The sequence below is a fragment of the Erythrolamprus reginae genome, chromosome 5 (genome assembly GCF_031021105.1).
Source record: "Erythrolamprus reginae isolate rEryReg1 chromosome 5, rEryReg1.hap1, whole genome shotgun sequence".
Classification (NCBI taxonomy): domain Eukaryota; kingdom Metazoa; phylum Chordata; class Lepidosauria; order Squamata; family Dipsadidae; genus Erythrolamprus; species Erythrolamprus reginae.
The window spans coordinates 56,211,372-56,233,576 of record NC_091954.1 but is presented as its reverse complement, the minus strand read 5'-3'; the positions used below and the strand labels follow the sequence as shown (position 1 = coordinate 56,233,576).

The 22,205-nt window shown below is 38.9% G+C and overlaps 1 protein-coding gene across 10 annotated transcripts in view; it reads right to left on the bottom strand.

Annotated features, from left to right (window-relative positions):
• The window catches only part of ABLIM1 (actin binding LIM protein 1), a 236,356-nt gene that overhangs the window by 65,274 nt on the left and 148,877 nt on the right, over nt 1-22,205 (bottom strand). For all 10 annotated transcript variants that reach the window (XM_070752656.1, XM_070752659.1, XM_070752651.1 and 7 more), the window contains exons 5-6: nt 14,274-14,400; nt 13,526-13,619 (exon numbers count right to left, since the gene is read on the bottom strand). In XM_070752656.1, coding sequence (XP_070608757.1) covers nt 13,526-13,619; nt 14,274-14,400 — 221 coding nt within the window. The remainder of the gene's footprint in view (nt 1-13,525; nt 13,620-14,273; nt 14,401-22,205) is intronic.

The window sequence follows — 22,205 nt, the reverse complement described above, 5'->3', positions numbered from 1 at the left end:
CTGCGACCTTTTAAAAGAGCCGCGCCGCTTCCCAGCTGTCTCCTGAAGCCGAACGCGGAAGTTCGGCTTTGCCGTTCGGCTTCAGGAGACAGATGGGAAGCGGCGCGGCTCTTTTAAAAGGTCACAGCCGGCCAGGCAAAATTTTTCTGAACCCCGGGTTCGGTTCGGGAGGTTGCTGGGAAGCCCCCCAGGCCGGCTGCGACCTTTTAAAAGAGCCGCGCCGCTTCCCAGCTGTCTCCTGAAGCCGAACGCGGAAGTTAGGCTTTGCCGTTCGGCTTCAGGAGACAGATGTGAAGCGGCGCGGCTCTTTTAAAAGGTCGCAGCCGGCCAGGCAAAATTTTTCTGAACCCCGGGTTCAGTTCGGGAGGTTGCTGGGAAGCCCCCCAGGCCGGCTGCGACCTTTTAAAACAGCCGCGCTGCTTCCCAGCTGTCTCCTGAAGCCGAACGCCAAAGCCAAACTTCCGCGTTCGGCTTCAGGAGACAGCTGGGTAGAGGCGCGGCTGTTTTAAAAGGTGACAGCCGGGCTGGGGGGCTTCCCAGCAACCTCCCGAACCGAACCCGGGGTTCAGAAAATTTTTGCCTCTTCTTACGAACTTTGTTCGAGTTACGAACCGGCGTTCAGGAAGCTTCTGGGAAGCCCCGCCGCCCGGCTGTCACCTTTTAAAACAGCCGCGCGGCTTCCCAGCAGTCTCCGAACGCCGGTTCGTAACTCGAAAAAAGTTCGTAGGAAGAGGCAAAATTTTTCAGAACCCCGGGTTCGTATCACGAGTTGTTCGTAAGACGAGGGGTTCGTATCTTGAGGTACCACTGTATTTCCATAGACACATTATTAGAGATACACTAATTACAATTTGGTGGGAGATTAAAAAAAAACCCCACATTAAAATTCCAAATTGGCTGTCCACAATAGAAGCAATTATATATCCAAATGCAATAGACAGAAACAAAATGATTAAGTATAAGGATATTTTGGATGGAACTGGAAAATTATAAAGCAGAGAAGAATTAGGTGAACCAAATATAAATATTGATTGGTGGCCGTATGTACAAATACAGTCCCGATATAAGAAAGACATGGAAGAAAACAGAATGGAAATAGAGCAAAAAAACAAACAAACTGGATAATTGTTGACAGATCCGGAAATCATTTCTAAATTTTCATATTGTATTACAATATGAAACAACAGAATATATAGTTAAGGGGCACATGATTGCATGGGGACAAAATATAGCACTTGGCAGACAGGGAACAAGTTTGGAATAGAAATCTTAAACTTACTAAATCAGCATCATATAAAAAAAAATTACAAAATAATCTAGCCCCAACTAGATTAGCTAAAATATATTAAAATTTGAGCCCAAATTGTTGGAAATGTACAAAAACACAAGGCAACTTCTTTCATATGTAGTGGTTGTGTCCTAAAAATAAAATATATCGGTCCAAAAATACATAAATGATTACAGGAAATAATGAAAGTAACAATAGAATTCACATCAGAGTGCCTTCTTTTGGGAATATTTAAAAACAACTATAATAACAATATTATACATTTGATTTTACCTATAACAATTCTAGCCAAAATAGTGTTTGCACAGTTTTGGAAATACTCAGAAGTATATATAGAAAGTCTAATAGCTAAAAAAAATTATGACTGCACCAAAATGGATAGAACTAAGGGGACAAAAATACTTGAATTACTATAACATATGGGAAAAATTGTATCAGTGGATTTAATCAAGGAAAATGAAAAGGGATAATATCTCCACCCCATGCCAATTCAGTGAAGTGGTGGATGTGATGTGCCAGTGCCGGTGTCTGGAAGCTGTAAGTGTCTGGATGGGAGCCAACAGGCTCAAGCTCAACCCAGACAAGACCGAGTGACTATGGGCATTTGCTTCAAAGGACTATTCTATCTGTCTGTCTATCATGGAGGGGGGATTTTGATCCCCTCAGACAAGGTCCGCAACTTGGGTGTCCTCCTGGATCTACAGCCGAGTCTTTATCATCATCTCTCAGTTGTGGCCAGAGGACCTTTCCCCAGGTTCGCCTGGTATACCAGTTGCAGCCCTTTTTGGACCAGGAAACTTTATGCACAGTTACTCAGGCCTTCATCACCTCCCATTTTGACTATTGCAATGCGCTCTACATAGGGCTACCCTTGAAGAGTGTCCAGAGACTTCAGATAGTCCAGAATGCAGCCGCACAAGCTGTCAATGCTCCATGAGCTGCACTGGCTATCGATTAGTCTCCGGCATAGTTCCCTCTAAGCTGAGCAGCGAGCAATGGCTCACTTAAAAATCATCATCAACTCAGAGTTTTTCAAACCTGCCCAGAAGCCGAGAGGGAAAGAGTGAGAGGGAAAGAGTGCTGCCCAGTCCCGAAGGGACTGCCGCTCAGACACTATACTTTTCCGCCCACCCCCCCAAAAAATTAGAGGGAACACTGGTCTCCGGTCACAATTCAAGGTGTTGCTGGTTACCTATTAAACGCTACATGACTTAGGACTATTTATGGGACCATCTCCTGCCATATACCTCCCAGAGACCAATACGATCACACAGGGTTGACCTTTTCCAGGTCCTGTTGACTAAACTATATAGGTTGGTGGGGCCATGGGGGAGGGCCTTCTCTGTGGCCGCCCTGGCTCTATGGAACCAATCCCCCCCCCCCAAGCTATATATTGCTCCCACACTCATTTTCTCCCCCCATGCATGCATGCTTATTATTGGAGACTCTTTGGTAATTTCTCTTTGTTTGTTATTCTATGAGGTTGGTCATTTTTGCTTTCCCAAAAAAGACACTGAACTGAGAAGTGTATAATTTTCCCTGAGTGTATAATCTTCTTTGGATCATCTTTTTTTTTAATTGGTTTCTCACTTGCTACTTTTAAATATCCCAACACTGAGCTTCCTTATAAAATCTTGGGGTACGATTCTGCAAACCTTTTTCTCTACTTGAGTAACAAAAAATATATATCTAATACATGCTTCCTGCAAGGGGAAAATGTCAGTACTACGTATGCTTCAGAATAGCACTATCAGTGTAAGATAGTCCCTCTCTTGGGAGGAAGCCCAGAGGACTAACTTATTACGGAATTATTTAACAAAATAAAAGAAAAAGCAATATTTTTTTATTTTTCCAAAGAGAGTTATGTTTAATGTGGCTTGTTTGTAAATATACAGTGATAACACTAATCAGACAAAAATGTCTGACTGAACTTATGTAAGTAAATTAAAGGGCTCTCAAGCAACAGACTCCCATTGATCTCCTTAATGAATGGGTACCAGGGACAATTACAGATCTGTTTTCATGTATTCTCCCAGAATTCTCTGCACTGCATAAGTAGCCAGTCAAAACTTCAAAGATGTGGAAATGATGAATACAGTAAACACTCCGCCTTTATATTTCCATTATAAAGGTGGAGTGTTTATAATATCTTGTGGCTTGTTAAACGTTGTCATTCAGTCCCCAGCCTGTCTCCTGAAAATGGATATACAGTACTGCACTAAAAAGATTGCGAGACAGTAGACTCCTTTACTCATTTATCAAAACTATGAGGAAAGTTGAAAATAGTATGATTCCTTCAGAGTAAGAAAAAAATAGAGATGATAGACAAGAGCAAGATAATTTTTTTTTAAAAAAAGTATTTGTAGAATTGTTTAGCAAGTGTTTCTAGATTTTGAAAATGGATTCTTCCTGATTTCATTTCTGTCACACTTTAAAATAGGATAGTACTGATCCTATGCAGCTTCTGCTCAGACAATCTCACTCTACTCACAAGAGCCTACAAAACTTTTGCCAGACCCATCCTAGACTACTGCTCATCTGTCTGGAACCCATATCACATCTCAGACATCAACACCCTTGAAAATGTCCAAAGATATTTCACCAGAAGAGCCCTTCACTCCTCCACTCGAAACAGAATATCCTATGAAAATAGACTAACAATCCTGGGCCTTGAAAGCCTAGAACTACGGCGCCTAAAACACTATTTGAGTATTACCCACAAGATCATATGCTGCAACGTCCTACCAGTCAATGACTACTTCAGCTTCAACCGCAATAACACAAGAGCACACAACAGATTCAAACTTAATACGAACCGCGCCAAACTTGACTGTAAAAAATATGATTTCAACAACCGAGTTATCGAAGCGTGGAACTCATTACCGGACTCAATTGTGTCAACCCCTAACCCCCAACATTTCTCCCTTAGACTCTCCATGATTGACCTCTCCAGGTTCCTAAGAGGCCAGTAAGGGGCGTACATAAGTGCACTGGAGTGGCTTTCGTCCCCTGTCTAATTGTCTTCTTTCACCTATCTTATATATTCTCTTCCTTTCATATATCCTCTCCTCTAAGTTCACTTTCACCCTCTTTTATATTATCACATATCTATTTTTCTTCCTATGTATTTGTATATTGGACAAATGAATAAATAAAATAAATTAAAAATAAATTAAAAAAACAAAAAAAACCCATCAATTTTCTCTTTGACTTGAAAAAGCAGCTAACTGCTTGTAAATTCTTTTCTTAAAGAGGGTTCTTAAAGATTTACATGACAAACTGGGTTGGCAGCAAATACAGTATGATAATTTCCCAGCCAATTCAAAATTCATTATACCATATTCCCTGATCACATTCATCCATGATGTAATAATGACATGTAAACTCAGCTATGGTGGTCCTAGCTTATTGAGTGGTCAATAAGCAAGTGCTCTCTGAGCTTGGCTGTTTTCTAGCAGACAGTTTATTACCTAAGCTAGGTGATTACATAAGTACTAGTAGTGATCATGATTAGCACTGATGAGGTTACCCTAGCTTGGGTAATGAAACGTTTGCAAGGAAACAACCAAGTTCAGAGAGCACCAAGGATCTCTCGCTTTGGATTTAGACTCTGAAAAGTACTTTGGAATATAAAAAGGAAGGATCTGTCTATAACATTTTAAAGCAGCTGCAACTTACTTCTGGATTTTCATACTTTCCAGAAATTGAATCCAAATGCCACATGTCCATACTTAACCTAAAAAGCCCTTAACCCATTTAAATAAACTGGATTGTGGATACAATAAATACTACATATGTATAATGAACTTTATCTACTAGCCCAATTTCAAAGAAGAAAGAAGAGGAGAAAAAAAGGAAGGAAGTATTCTAAAACCATTCTAAATAGGAAGAAAAGGTATTTGGAGGTACCCAACCACATATCAGGCTGGAAACCAAGAGACTTTGAGTTCTAGTCTCGCCTTGGACATGGAAGCCAGATGGGTGACATTCTCTTTCTGGTCCAATACATCTCACAGGGTTGTTATTGTGGAGAAAATAGGAGGAGAAGGGAGTATTATGTACTTCAAAGTCTTGAGACACAAAATAATAAAAAAATTATTTAAAAACCCCTAATAAATATATAACTAAACCAACCAACCAACCAACCAACCAACCAACCAACCAACCAACCAATCAATAAATAAATAAATCTCAGAAAAGAGCTCACAGAAATTTTTCTCTCTGTCCTTAAATGCCACAATGGTCACAAGCTTCTACAAAAACATTATCTTGATTTCATAAAATGTAAGCAAGGTTCTGCTTCAATGTCCTCTATTGGTCCTCATTATCAATTTGCAAATATGTTGGTTGATGCTGATAGAAATCAAGTCACGAACTGGTACTCAAATCCCTGCCTCAAAGCCTTTACTGATACTTTTTCGAAATCTTGTATTTGAAATATGGTGAAGCATTATCTTGAAATCTTTTTGCAACTGAAATATCTGTAGACATGATATTGGTTGCAGTAGATCAGAATCACACACTTTTTATCAAAAACAAAAACTGTAATCAGTATTTATATATAGATAGATACCATAAAATGTCTTCTAGAAATAATTACTTATCTCAAAACATTTATATACTACTTCTCTTTAAAAACAGTGCATAATCAATTACAATAGTGAAAAACAACAAATGTATCTCTTTAAAAGAGTATCTTTGTAAACAAATTCATAAATTGTACATACATTTTCAGATCCTAATGATTAAAACTAGTCTGTTATCTATCTCCATGTTCATGAGTAATGATTCTCTATGTGTGTGCATTTACACAACCTATCAGTTTTAGATTAAATAAAATATCTTTCATTGAAGTATACATGAATTATAACTACCTTCTCACCTTCTATATGTTTACTTAAAAGTAGGTACATGGGCTCTAATATTTCTCCTACACTGATGTATTATTTTTTTGAATTTTTCCATAAATGTATTCAGGGCTGTTTTATATATAAACTAAATAGAGAAACATTTGCCCATGTGTCATATTTTTAAGAATGAATAGAAATAGCACTGGTTAATGGGAAATTTTAAAAGTTTTAACAAACACACACTATTTGTTCCTTGCACTGTCAGAGTTTGATAACTATACTTCTCAAGACAAGAAGTCACAACAAATTCATATAAATGTAATTTGTTCTGATTGTTTGTTTGCTGTATGGTAACAACAGTTGGATTAATCACCCTAACCTTCTTCCCCCATTTAACTCTTCCTTTAAAGCGGCATGCTTTATTTAAATAATTGTAATGCGGCATATTCAACATTTCTCTTAGGAAGATTAATTTACCTTCTGCTAGACTTCTTTGATACTTTAAAGCTTCACCATTCAATGACTTGCATCTTCCATTTGTCTCTCTCAAATAACCATGAGAGTCATCTTGCGGACATGAAATAACTTCCAGATCATTTTATTATAGGAAAAACTCTGGTAATATTGTTCCTAATCCAAAGCATACCACTTTCTTCTTTCAAAATTGCAACTATGTGTCTGGTCCTGATCACTCATTCACAATGCAGAAACAGAAAGATTTTTCTAGCTTTTCACTTTCAGCTAGCAATAAATGGACTAGTCCATTATGGAAAAAAGAAAAGGGGATGCCTATTGCTTAAGGTGAGGCAGTACCATTTGTCAACATTTATCTAAGTAGGATGCAGTAATTTTAGTAGAGCTGTTAAGAATATTGCTTCAGAAGGTTCCTGCTGAAGCTAGGGCCTTGGGACTTTTCAGAGTATAAGACGCACCGGAGTATAAGACGCACCTTAGTTTTTGGGGAGGAAAATAGGGAAAAGAATCTGCTTTCCAGATTTTGATCTGGCTCGCATCCTTAATCTGGTCAGTTTCTGCATATTATTTTATCCTCTGGTTAGGGCTTCAAAAAAAACTTTTTTGGAGAGAGTAACAATGAAAGAGCTTGCAAACCAGTAAGAACTGGGAACATTGTTATAACCTGGTTAGGGGAGGAAATAAACATTCAGAGTAAGTAGAACAATAAAAAAAACCCTACAAAGATAGGGTTTGGAAAACATCATTCACAGAGAGTAACAGTGAAAGAGCTTGCAAGTGAGTAAGAGTTGAGAAGATCATTAGCACCTGATTGGGGCTAGAAAGAAACATTTGGAGCAAATTAGAGCAATGAAAAAAAAACTGCAGACAGGGCTTGGAAAACATTCCTAGCAGAAAGTAAAAATGAAAGAGCTTGCAAGCGGTAATAGCTGGGAACATCTTTATCACCTGGTTAGGGCTGGAAAGAAACTTACTTGGAGCAAGTTAGAATAATGAGAAAAACTCTGCAAAGACTTAGAGTTTGGAAAGCATTCTTCGCAGACAGTAACAATGAAAAGAACCTGCAAGATAAGAGCTGGGAATATCGTTAGCACCTAGTTAGGGCTGGGGAAAAAAGCCTGCAAAAAAGCTGCATTTGGAGTATAAGACGCACCAGAATTTTCTGACACTTTTAGGGAGGAGAAAGGTGCGTCTTATACTCCAAAAAATATAGTAGGTTTCCTTTTAGTACAAAACAAAGCAAAGGATAAATTCTTCTAAAATAAACAGAAATTCAATAAACTCTACTTTTTATGTTCTTAAATTAATATATATTATAAGATAAATCTAAATCTCTTCTGTTCATGTTCAAGAGTCCCTACATTTATAACTGATTTTTAAAAAAATTGCCTTTAATTCAATTATCTTTGAATAATCTTTGAATATCTTTCAAGTATCTTGATAGTACTTGGTAATCAAGCTATACTGCAACATTATGTGAACAGAACATTTAACAGCCAATACTAATTAATGTATTCCTCTATATATACTGTGTATCAGAGGTAGTTTCCGGCCAATTCGGACTGGTTTTATAGAACTGGTAATAAAAATAAGTACTGGTTCTCCAAACCAGAAGAACGGCAACCTGGCCACACCAGTCCCCATTTGCTCAGCCTGCCCGCCTGATGCTTGCTCACCCTGCCTGTCTACCCCACCTCTCTCTCCACCCGAGCTTGAAACCTTGCTTAAGGAGAGGGCAGTCAGACAATGTCCCCACTACCTCTGAGACACCTGCAGCCTCTTGCTGCAGGTTCCAAGGCTGCATGTACTCGGGGGGTGGGAGGGAAATGCTGCCTGACTGCCACATCCCAAAGCAACCTCTGAAGAGCCAGTCGAGCAACATCCCCCCACCAGGCACCAGGAGAGGCTTTTTTTAAAAAAGAAAACCCTGAAAAAGCCAAAAGATCCAGAGCTGCCAGTCTCTAGTAACATGCACGTCTCATAGTGGCGTGCAACTTGGGGGTGGCAGGTGGGCCAGGGAATGGGGCATAAGGGTCATGAGACATGCATTTTACTGAAGACTGGCAGTTCCAGATCTTGCATCTTTTGGGGGGTTTTCTTAAAAAAAAGTCCCTCCAGCCAAGCTTGAACTTTGGGAGGGGGCAGCATTTTCCCCATTCCCCAGGTGCCTGCAGCCTTGGAGCAACTCCTGGCCTTTACACATTAAATAAAATTTCTGCAGGCTCCGAGGCTGCAGCTGCCGAGGGAGGAAAACACTGTCTGACTGCCCCTCCTGAAGCAACCTCTGAAGTTTTCAAGCTAGTCTGAAGAGGCTGGGGTTTTTTAAAGATCCACCCACAAACACAAGATTCGGAGGTGCCAGTCTCTGCTAAAATGTGTGCCTTGTAGTGGGGCATAATTTGGCAGGTAGGATACAGCATGGGAGGGCTGTGAGATTTGCATCTTACTGGTAGCTCCTGATTTGTGGCTTTTGGAGGTTTTCTTTTAAAAAAACGCCTGTTGCTCCAGCTGAGCTTGGAATCTGGCTTTGGGAGGGGGTAGTGAGGGAGCCTCTCCCCCTACTCCCTGGACACCTGCAGCCTTGGAGCAATTCCTGGGCCTTGCAAGTAAATAAAAACTTCTGCAGTCTCCAAGGCTGCAGGCACCCAGGGAAGGGGGAGTATGCTGCCCAACTGCCCCTTCCTGAAACAACCTTGGATGTTTTCAAGCTCATCTGTAGAGGTGGGATTTTTAAAAGAAAAGCCTGAAAAAGGTGCAAGATCTGCAGTTGCCAGTCTCTGGTAAAATGCACATCTCGTGGCCTGCCCTGCCCCATCCCTAGCAAAAGCAGCTGTTTTATTTATTTTTATTTATTTTTTATTTATTCAATTTTTATGCAGCCCTTCTCCTTAGACTCAGGGCGGCTTACAACATGTTAGCAACAGCACTTTTTTACAGAGCCAGCATATTGCCCCCACAATCCAGGTCCTCATTTTACCCACCTCGGAAGGATGGAAGGCTGAGTCAACCTGGAGCCTGTGATGAGATTTGAACCGCTGACCTACAGATCTACAATCAGCTTCAGTGGCCTGCAGTACAGAACTCTACCTGCTGCGCCACCCCGGCTCTCAGGGTGGCAAGTAAAAGGAGCAGACAGGACCCAGCTGGAAAACCTCTCTGGACCTAAGCTGCAATAAGAGGAACCCAAGGTGTGTGTGTGGGGGGGGGGCAACACGCATAATTGTAGGCAACAAGCGTGCATGTGCAATCCATGCTCTGAAGTTTCCCATGACTCCTGCCATGCTGGGGGTATTTTGGGGGTTGCAACTGGTTCCTTCTCCTCTCCTTGTCTCAAGCCAGGATGGGGTGAACTTTCCTCCCTTTCTCCCACCCTGCTTGCAGAGTCCAGCACATCACCTGTATTTTTTCTTATCGTCCACCCTTTCCTTCCATTTGCCTCTGCCCCCACCCACTAGATTTATAAATAGATGTGTCCTCTGGGCTGCAAAATAAATCTTCGATTCCTTCAAGGGAACATATGGCTTTTCCACACCCTAAATCCTCCAGCAGTCTATTTTGGGGAGTTTTCCCCCTCTCTTCCCCACCCCCTTCCCTCTGTCACAGTCCCAAATTTTTTTGCCACCGTATCAGTGGACGTGGATAGATGGGGGGGGGGGTTGTCATGTGACTGAGTGTGTGAGAATGATGACAAGTTGTCCACGCCCACTAAGTCACATGCCCCCACCTAGCCATGCCCATAGAACTGGTAGCAAAAAAAATTTAGAACCCAGCTCAGCTGTGTATACTATGTTTACTGTGTACATATAATTTGGATTATTGCAACGGATCTTGGAAAACAACCTGAAATCAGAGAGAAATTGGTATGATGTATTTATTTTTATTAGGTGTTTAATGCATTCAGTTTTCCCTGGCAAATATTTAGCTCAAGTTCATTACTAAATCTGCAATCTAAGTGGGTTAGCAACTAGGTTGCGCTCATTGTAATTTCAGATTTGGCAGCTTAATTCTTTTTCAGTGAAATTTCATTCCTTAAGGGAAAAATATTGATGTAATTCTAATTAAGCAAATTCTCGTGGGAAAGATAGAAATACATAAATGTGGCATGCAATGCCAGTCAAGTATCTTTCCTGAACTGAAAATAAGTAATATAACTTCCCATGTGGTCTTTAAAAACCCAGTTTTAAGTTCAAAGCTACTACAAGAATCGGATACAGAATTAACTGTCTACAGCAGTGATGGCAAACCTATGGCATGGGTGCCACAGGTGGCACGCGGAGCCATATCTGCTGGCATGTGAGCCGTTGCCCTAGATCAGCTCCAACGTGCATGTGTGTGCTGGCCAGCTGTTTTTTGGCTCATACAGAGGCTCTGGGAGGGCATTTTTGGCTTCCAGAGAGCCTCCGGTGGGATGGGGAGGGGCATTTTTACTGTCCTCTGGCTTCAGGGAAGCCTTTGGAGCCTGTGGAGGGTGAAACACAAGTCTACTGGGCCCACCAGAAGTTGGGAAACTGTTTTCATCCTCCTCAGGCATTGAATTGTGTGTGTGGGCACTCGTGCATGCATGATACTGCACGCCAATGGTCTTCGGCACCCAAAGAAAAAAAGGTTCACCATCACTGGTCTACAGTGACCACGGTGGCTCCGATGACAGTTTTGTGCATATTGTAATGTTGTCATTTAAACTCTTGCTCTCCTATAGATGGCCATTCTATCTGTGATGGGCAATGCCCTGGGATTGCACTCTTGCAATGGCAAAGGCCTGGATCTGGATTCTTCAAAATGACAATAGACACAACAGGCATCTCTTGTTCTCACCCACACCCAAAACAGAAATCCAACCTTGCATAAAATAATCTACCTGTTGCACAAAGTTAGACTGGTAGATCAAGATTCTTTTTTTTAGCAAAGAAATTGGTGTTTAGACAATTTCTATATCCCAGATTGTTAGAAGATGTGCCAGAAATAAATGTGTTATGTTATATACCTTAAAATAAATCTGTTGTATCTTTGTGTGGTTTGTATGATGTATAGAACATTTAAATAAAGCATTTCTAAATTTTCAAAAGTATTCCATTCACTATGATGTTTGATTGACTTGAATAAGGGTATTTTGTTTTAATCACAATTCCCTCTATGATTCATTACCCAAATATTCATTTTTTTGCACACATGCACACGCACAAAACTATTTTGTGGTGGAAGCTGCTTCCTTATTAGTTTGTAATGAAACAATGTTCTGGATAAACAAATCAGAATGTGAGTATCCTAGAGGCCCAGAATTTCAATAAAGTGAACTCAAGCTCATTAATTCCACTCCCAAGGAAAGAAATGTTCCAAAACCTCTCATTCCATCTTGAGATTCTACATTTGGCCAAAACTGATCCACACCCTTTGTATTTATCTTTACAATTCCTTACAAAATAGCAATTCTTTTATAAGGAATTGCCGTTCAACTGGGGAAGACATTCCTATTAGAAACACAATTGGCTTTTTTTCAACTTCAGGTCAAAAACCTAGGCAGTTTAAACTAGTATATTTCCATTGATGTATGTTTTCTGTCCTCTTTCACTGTAATTTAAATATCCTACACTGTTTTGGCATTTTAAAACATTTTGCTAAACATTTAGAATCTATTAAAATAAATATTCAATTAAAATTAAATTTAAAAATGCAAATTACTTTAGCTGCCTTCCCCTACTTCTCAAAACAAAATTGTACATTTTCTAAGGTAAAGAAGGTCTTGCTTGTATTATATTTAAAACTATTATGAAAAAAATGAGGTTCAATATTTAATTAGCCTCTTTCCATACAATCAATCACTTCGTTACAAAATATGGTGCTGCCCTCTGGTGCTTACTTCCTACTATTATAGTACTCCTTACCATAACTCAGTGTTTCTCAAATAGTGGGGCGGGACCCCGGGAGGCGTGGAGCGATACTATAACTCAGTGTTTCTCAAATAGTGGGGCGGGGCCCCGGGGGGCATGGAGCGATGCCAGGGGACGTGTGTGACCCCAGGTCTTCTCAATTGATTCCCCTAACCTAAGGAGAAATTTCCTGACAGTCAGAACAATTAATCAGTGCAACAGCTTGCCTCCAGAAGTTGTGAATATCCCAACACTGGAAGTTTTTAAGCAGATGTTGAATAACCATCAAGTAATGTAGCGTAGGGTTTCCTGCCTCAGCAGGGGGTTGGACCAGAAGACCTCCAAGGTCCCTTCCAACTCTGTTGTTGTTATTATTATAGATGACCACAACAAATTAATAGAGTTACTTGACTGTTATTTTGTGTTACTCAAGTTTCTTATGGGCTGTATATGTAAGCATATAATTTGTCATAGCCTATTTATATTAAAAATTTGTACCTTTTGCTCCTGTATAACATAAACTATACATAACTAAATACAGCGTTCCCTCGATTTCCATGGGGGATGCATTCCAAGACCGCCCGTGAAAGTCGAATTTCCGCAAAGTAGAGATGCGGAAGTAAATACAGCATTTTTGGCTATGGACAGTATCACAAGCCAACCCTTAACACTTTAAACCCCTAAATTACCATTTCCCATTCCCTTAACAAACATTTACTCACCATTATTACTGGTACTCACCAATGAATAAGACACTTAGTGATCCCGATATTTATAAACATAATTATTTATTAACAATTTTTTTTTGTTATTTATTTGCAAAAATTATTAGTTTGGCGATGACATATGACGTCATCGGGCGGGAAAAACCATGGTATAGGAAAAAAACCGTGAAGTATTTTTTAATTAATATTTTTTGAAAAGCCCTGGTATAGGCCATTCGCGAAGTTCGAACCCGCGAAAATCAAGGGAACACTGTATACACATATACATTTTGGAAATATGTATATAACAAATAGATACACATAGAGTTGCCTATTACTTACTTCTAGGACCTTCCCAGTGATGAACTGGTGGCAGGCTTCACATTTGACCCCAAAGAGAACTTGATAGTCCTTTTCACAGTAAGGGGCACCATCTCTGAATGTAACCCACAAGATAAAAATTAGCTTCACTAATATTATATAGAATATTATTTTAACATTATTTAACATTATTTTATATCCATTCCCTTTGATGTCCTCATATTTTGGGTTGAACACAAGGAAGGTGATAATAATGGTGTACCTAATAGCATTAAAGATAGCTTCTCAAATTTCTGATCAGCTATATCTTGACACCCATTCAACATAAGTACATTTTTTGACAGTCAAAGAATGCAAACACTACGTCTTGAATTGTGACAAATAAAATCCAGGTTTAATTTTTTCTTCAGCTAGTAAACTCATTAAGCAGCCATCTTTTGGGCTAATTTTGCCCCATAGAACAATATGACAGAGCAGGAACAATATCAAGTAAACGTATACATCTGACAAGTTTGTTCTCAGCATTCTGAGAATAGAATATCTTACTACATGTTCTGATAGGATGTCACATAACATACTAATGTTCCCCCCCTCCCTCTGCATGGCTCACATGATGCTTTCTTTAAAGGAATAAGTTCTGCGGGGCAGATAAAATTATTCACGCCTGAATAAAGAACAGATATTTTGAGTCCTCTTCATGATAGTAAAGGATTTAAATTCCAGTTGTTTAAAAATCCTGTCAAATCATTTATTTTCTACATGGACTTACTTGCTGATGTATTCTCCAGTTAGAACCCTTGCACAGGCTTTGCACTTGAAGCACCCAAGATGCCACTGCTTTTCCAAAGCAAGCAAGGCTTGTCCATTTTTTATATCTCTTCCACAGCCTGCACAATCTGCAAAGAAATCAAGACACATATACCAGGTTACTCAATGTACTGATCCATATTTACTTACTATCAGATTAAGCCACTTGTCATCATTTTAAAACAGCTCAATAATAAAAGCTTTCTGAATGTTATAGAAATTTTCATAGATAAATACACAAAAATATTAATAAATATACAGTATCTATATACATACACATTATATATACAATACACATACATTTCTCTCTCTCTCTCTCTCTTTCTGTCTCTCTCTCTCTCTGTATCCTTACAGAAGGATCCTCCTTGAAAAGCAGCACCGGTTTTCTATCAGCTTTGCCTAATGATGATTCAAAATTTATATGCTGGTTTAACAATGCTATTTATTCATTTATCTCAATTTCCCATATAATTTCTACATTTTACTTTTACTTTTCTCCATTTTAATTTTCATTTTGCATATGCTTTCTAGAAATAAATATATTTTCCTAAAAGGTTGATGATCCTATTCCCCCTTGCGCAACTAATTCATTTTTCTCATCACATACATGTATACATCCAAATTAGACTGTGTTGTTTCTCTGTGTCATATAATGTATGTGGATATGAATAATTATGTATATGTATATAATGTATGTATGTTTGAATGTATGTATGTATTTATTTAGTCATATATTTTGAGACTTGTTTCTCTGTGTCATAATGTATGTGGGTATAGGGATAAGTATGTGTGTGTGTGTGTGTGTGTGTGTGTGTGTATTTCTTTTGTCATTTCTTTTGAGAGCTATATGCAATGAAATTCCATTTTAATGTATGCCAATTAATGTATATTCAAAGTGACAATAATGTTATTTTATGTCTATGTCTAATTGATCTTTACATATTATTAAATTTCAATCCTCTAGGTGGCAGCAACATTCTAAATGTTTGTATAAAAATAAGAGGAAAATATTAAAACTACCCAACATCTTATGATAGAATTGTGATATAAAATACTTTCCTTAAATAGATTCCTTTCCAATTTCAAAATATTTCTTTTTCTCACAGATGAAGGCTATTTCTTTTCCTATCTAATGAAAATAAGTGAATCAGGAAAGTCAAGATAAACTAAAAATTTAAATGTGTTATCTTTTAATATAATTTTGGTTTTTTAATTATTTAAAGTTTTCCTTTTGCATTGAATTTCTTGCAAGTTTCCTGTATAATTATGAGGCCCAAGTCTGGATAGATTTGAAGACCAGATAAAGTTGGCTAGGTACCTTGCTGTGATATTACATTTTTAAAAAAAAATCAAATAATGGAATCAGAGCATGATGCTTAGAGCAAATGCACCAATAACAAAGGTAATTGAATTAAATATGTCTAACATGCTTCAGAAAACCAGTGTGTTAATGGTTAAAACACCAGGCTAGATGATTTGTGAGTTCTACCTTAGGCACAAAGCCAATTGGGTGATCCTGGGCCCCTCACCTTCACACTGTCCTAGGGAACAGCCAATGGCAAGCCACTTATGAAATCCTGCCAAGAAAACTGAAGCAAGCAGTCCAGTTGCTGGATGACGCTGTCATGAAGGTGCATGTGCATGCGTGTGTGTGCATGCACTCGCACACACATCTTTTCTCAGTGAATTCATTAAGTCTAAGTATGAACATTTCTACATTTAATCCAGTCACGTTATGACAATAAATGTTGCAGTAGATATTGTATCTTGTTTCACGCCATCTCCCGTAATATCTGCCTATTGGCTATTCTGCCTGCCAATGTTCAGCAGTACAGCATCTGTTTCGCATGCAGAAAGTCCAAAATTAATTCCCTGGCATTTTTAATTGGGGGTGAGGGTGGGAAAGTTTCCATCCAAAACCTTAGAGAGATATTATGGCTACGTTTGAAGAGTGTTCGGAAACTTCAAATCGTCCAAAATGCAGCCGCGTGAGTGGTTATGGGCCTTCCAAGGCATATTTATTTATTTATTTATTAGATTTGTATGCCGCCCCTCTCCACAGACTCGGGGCGGCTACCCGTATTTCACCATTACTCTGTGGACTGCATTGGCTGCCGATGTGTTTCTGGAAGTGTTGGTCATGACCTACAAAGCCCTACATGGCATTGGACCAGATTACCTCCGAGACCGCCTTCTGCTGCACAAATCCCAGCATCCGGTCAGGTCCCACAGAGTTGGCTTCCTCAGTGTCCCATCAACCAGACAATATTGGTTGGTGGGACCTAGGGAAGAGCCTTTTCTGTGGGGCCCTCTGGAATCAGTTCCTCCTGGAGATTCACACTGCCCCCACCCACCTGGTCTTCCGAAAAAGTTTAAAGACTTATCTATGCCGCCAGGCCTGGGATCATTAGATCTTCCCCCCTGACCAACGAGTGTTTTAGTGTGTTTCATGGAGTGAATGGTAATGAATGTTTTTAATTATATTAGAACTTTTAGGGGTTTTTTTATTACATTAATTGGATCCAGATGTATTGTTATGTTTTCTTTGATATGTTGTGAGCCGCCCTGAGTCTTCGGAGAGGGGCGGCATACAAATCAAATCAAATAAAATAAATAAATAAATAAATAAATAAATCATAATTGAACCTGATGATATAGTGACATAATCCAATCAGATTTTCTTCCTACTAATGGGGAAGTAGACTCCCTACTTCTGGACCAGCTTCTAAAACTGTTTCTCCTAGACCAAAAAAGTCAGACGGAAAGAACAGGTTCAGTGATTTATCAGAATTTATTTATTTATTATTTGTATGCCACCCCTCTCCGCAGACTCGGGGAGGCTAATAACAATAATAAGACAATATAAACAAATCTAATATTTAAGTTAATTTAAAAACCCTAATTTAATAAACCAATCATACATACAGACATACCATGCATAAATTTTGTAAGCCTAGGGGGAAGAGAATATCTCAGTTCCCCCATGCCTGATGACAGAGGTGGGTTTTAAGGAGCTTATGAAAGGCAAGGAGGGTGTGGGCAACTCTGATCTCTGGGGGGAGTTGGTTCCAAAGGGTCGGGGCCGCCACAGAGAAGGCTCTTCCCCTGGGTCCCGCCAAACAGCATTGCTTAGTTGACGGAACCCGGAAAAGGCCAACTCTGTGGGACCTAACTGGTCACTGGGATTCGTGCAGCAGAAGACGGTCTCTGAGATAATCTGGTCCGGTGCCATGAAGGGCTTTATAGGTCATAACCAACACTTTGAATTGTGACCGGAAACCGATTGGCAACCAATGCAGACTGCAGAGTGTTGGTGTGACATGGGCATATTTAAGAAAGCCCATGATAGCTCTCGCAGCTGCACTCTGCACGATCTGAAGTTTCCAAACACTTTTCAAAGGTAGCCCCATGTAGAGAGCATTACAGTAGTCAAGCCTCGAGGTGATGAGGGCATGAGTGACTGTGAGTAGTGACTCCCGGTCCAAATAGGGCCGCAACTGGTGCACCAAGCGAACCTGGACAAACGCCCCCCTCGCCACAGCTGAAAGATATTTCTCTAATGTGAGCTGTGGATCAAGGAGGACGCCCAAGTTACGGACCCTCTGTGAGGGGGTTAGTGATTCCCCCCCAGGGTAAAGGACGGACAGATGGGATTGTCCTTGGAACCCAAAACCCACAGACACTCCGTCTTATCAGGGTTGAGTTTGAGTCTGTTGACACCTATCCAGACCCCAACAGCCTCCAGGCACCGGCACATCACTTCCACTGCTTCACTGAATTGCCAGTGTGTCTTACTTCCTATGCTTATATTTCAAGGTCAGTTGAATGAATCCTTAATCTTCATCAAATAGCACAGATCTATTATCCTCAGATGGTCTTGATTCACAATATAAGCTTTGAGTGGTCTATTTTCTAACTACACAATTGTTCCAAAATAATGAAATATTCCTAGAACTCTCTTTGATATCAAATCAAGGAGTTATTCAATTGCCCCTAAGTAGTCATTCAAAATAAAAAAATTAAGATCTGTGATATTTAGTTATGAAGCTTCTCTATATTTTCAAAAAAAAATTATCCAAACCTTTAAAACAGGAAAATATAATTAAATTTTAATAGTTAGTTAATATTCATCTGTCCTCTTCGAAAATCCAATTTAAAAAATTGCTTCAAAAGCATAGTGATCTTTCTTTTCACAGCTTTTCCATTATGAAATCTTTGAAAGGCACATTCATCTTGCCTCTAGAATAATAAATCTAAATGTTGTACCTCACAATACGAAAATAAATAAAACCACGCAAAAGAATAGATTATGATGCCCACCTATAAATTAGTCAAGAGATTTTGAGAAGAGCTTTCAAATGCATAATTTAATAGTATGATAAATATAAGAAGCAGAAGCACAGTGAAGGTCAGGGCATAACAGAGAGGGACAAGAGAGCAGTAGACAATTGTAATATATACTGCTCAAAAAAATAAAGGGAACACTCAAATAACACATCCTAGATCTGAAAGAATGAAATATTCTCATTGAATATTCCATTTGCGCAACAGCGTGTGAAATTAACTGTCAATCAGTGTTGCTTCCTAAGTGGACAGTTTGATTTCACAGAAGTTTGATTTACTTGAAGTTATATTCTGTTTTTTAAGTGTTCCCTTTATTTTTTTGAGCAGTGCACATATATTGCCAGTCCCTAAAATATTATTCTCTTTGAAAATAGCAACTGGCTTAGAGGTCTTTGTTTCCATTTCTGGTGTTCCATATGAACACCAGTATGTAGCTTTAAAAGCACACTTGTGACATATTTTTAAAGTTACTAAACAACTGGAAGATTAAAATAAATCATGAAAATGTGTTAAATAAGCTAAAGTGGAAAAAGTATTTTCAAGCTTTCTGCTTTTAGAGAATACTTTGTTCATGAATACATCAATAACTGAGCAATATCCACTATAAGATTTTTTTGCCTATTCTGCAGAATATGAGATGTGCTTTAGAGTGCATATATCAGCTTCTATTAACAACTTTCTAAATCAATTGGGCCATTATCATCTGGAAATTTACACCTGACAAAGAAAGCTGATTCTTTGTGCCCTTATTTATCAGTATTAGAAAGATAAATACTTGATCCAAACTTTTCAATATTCTGCAGAATTAATGTTATTAAAAATTTATAAATGAATCATTCTTGATATTGATAGCTGTAGATGATTATAATGAAATATGTCTATCTCATTCATTGACATGCTCATTTGGAATAACTCACAACAAATTTATTCAGTGTAGGATGAAGGCTGTTTATTGAAAATGAGGGAGCACCATCTATCACACCATTGCAGTAAGAGTTGATAGATAAATGGTGGTGGGGTTTTGTTTTACCCCCCAGTCAAAGACAGAATGACTGATTCAAATACAAACAGCTGGATTCTTTGGCTAAAGAGAGGCTAGAATCTAGGTCTTCCTAACTCATTTTGGCTCCTTAACAATTACACAACATTGCTCTCCATGTAATAATTTAATAATAATAATTTATTGGATTTGTATGCCACCCCTCTCCGTAGACTCGGGGAAGTTAACAACAATGATAAAAACAGCATGTGACAATCCAATAATAAAACAACTAAAAACCCTTATTATAAAACCAAACATACACACAGACATACCATGCATAACTTGTAATGGCCTAGGGGGAAGGGATATCTCAACTCCCCCATGCCTGGCGGTATAAATGAATCTTGAGTAGTTTACGAAAGACAGGGAGGGTGGGGGCAATTCTAATCTCCGGGGGGAGTTGGTTCCAGAGGGCAAATATACTGTGAATATATATCTATATGGCTTTTTATTTTATTTATTTATTTCTATTTATTTACATCCTGCCTTTACTTTTTTTTATCAACAATGCAAGGTGGCGACAATGCTTATACTCCTTCCTCTTGTTTTCCCCACAAAAAAACCCCTGTGAATTAAGTTGGGCTGAGACTGTGTCACCCAGGCCACCCAGCCCGTTAAGACAGGACTAAAATTCAATCTTCTGGTTTGTAGCCTGCTACCTTAACCACTATTATTATTATTTATTAGATTTGTATGCTGCCCTTCTCCGAAGATTCGGGGTGGCTCACAACAGTAATAAAAAGGCAATAGAACAATAGAACAAATCTAATAATAAAAAGATATACAAAACCCCAACAATTAAAAACCATACAGCACATACATACCAAACATAAAATATAAAAGCCTGGGGGAGATGTCTTAGTTCCCCCATGCCTGGCAATAAAGGTGGGTCTTGAGTAATTTGCGAAAGACAAGAAGGGTGGGGGCCGTTCTAATCTCCAGGGGGAGTTGATTCCAGAGGGTCGGGGTTGCCACAGAGAAGGCTCTTTTCCTGGGGCCCGCCAAGCGACATTGTTTGGTCGATGGGACTCAGAGAAGGCCAACTCTGTGGGACCCTATTGGCCACTGGGATTCGTGTGGTAGAAGGCGGTTCTAGAGGTATTCTGGTACAATGCCATGTAGGGCTTTAAAGGTCATAACCAACACTTTGAATTGTGACTGGAAACTGATCGGCAGCCAGTGCAGTGCAGTGTTGTAGAAACATGGGCAAATCTGGGAAGACCCACGATAGCTCTCGCAGCCGCATTCTGCATGATCTAAAGTTTTTGAACACTTTCAAAGGTAGCCCCATGTAGCTACCTTTGAAAAGTGTATACTATACTATACTGGCTCTCCTTCGTTTATTTTCATTTCATTCTTGCTTTCTGTATTCTCTTTATATTTTTCTTCTTTGTTTTTCTATTCAAGTAATAAAGGCGCATACATGAATAAACACTTTTTGAAGACTTCTCTGAACAATATAAGACTGGACAATCACTATTTTAGTCAACTACCAGTCTATCATCTATAGCTTGTCTATCTATACCTAAGTATTTGATATGATCTAGTTTGGAAACTACTTTTAGAGTGGTCTTATGTAGCCACGAGCCTTTAATGTTTTCAATTTGCAGTTACTCAAATTCTAAGTCAGCATGGTTCACATGAATCAACTTGAAAACATCACGTTGGAGTAGGGTGGTCTAAACAATTTGATTTATTCATCTGTTACTAAGATTTCAAGATTTGCATTAACCAGAATAAATAATTTCAGAAGATTCCACAGAAATATTTCCATATGGCTTACACCAGTCTCCTTTATATAAAGTAAAATATAACCTTTTAAAAATAAAATAGCAATTAGAAACATTAACACTATGCTAAGAAATAACAATAGGACAAAGACAAGGCAAGGCCTGTTATATCTGAGCCCTTTCTAAGCTTTCATTCCAATTTCTTCTCTCCCCACCTTTTTTTATTTTTCTGCAAGGGTGTGTGTGAGAGAGTGAGCAGAGAAATAACCTCAATGCAGTTGGCAAGAAACGAAAAGAAAATGGAACAGAAATTCTGGGTGTGTCATGTAACTGACAAAAGTAAAGTGATACAACCTGCAGATGTGCAATCACTTGCCAGAAATGATGTTAGCAAATGCAATCTTTTCAAAACAAGCATATGAATGCAATGATTTTAAAGAGCACTACCAAGAAATCTGAAACTTGAAGAAAATGGATATACACCTATACACTGCTTATAAAACCATGCTTATTGCCTAATTGTGGGTGTTGGCTTATGTCCAACTCCTTTGTGAAACTTTATGAACTTTTCATGACACAATCAGACCCTAGTTGCTGAAACAAAACTGCTCAGAAAATTAATGTCACAGGCTCTTATTTATGTCAGGAGGAGGAACCTTTAGGCCCAAATTCAGAAACCAGGTGCAAATGAAAAGCAGGCCTGATCTCCACTAGGAATATCACATTTGCGCCCAACAATTGTTGTGCCCTTTAAAAAAATTATGGAAGAGAGTAGTTA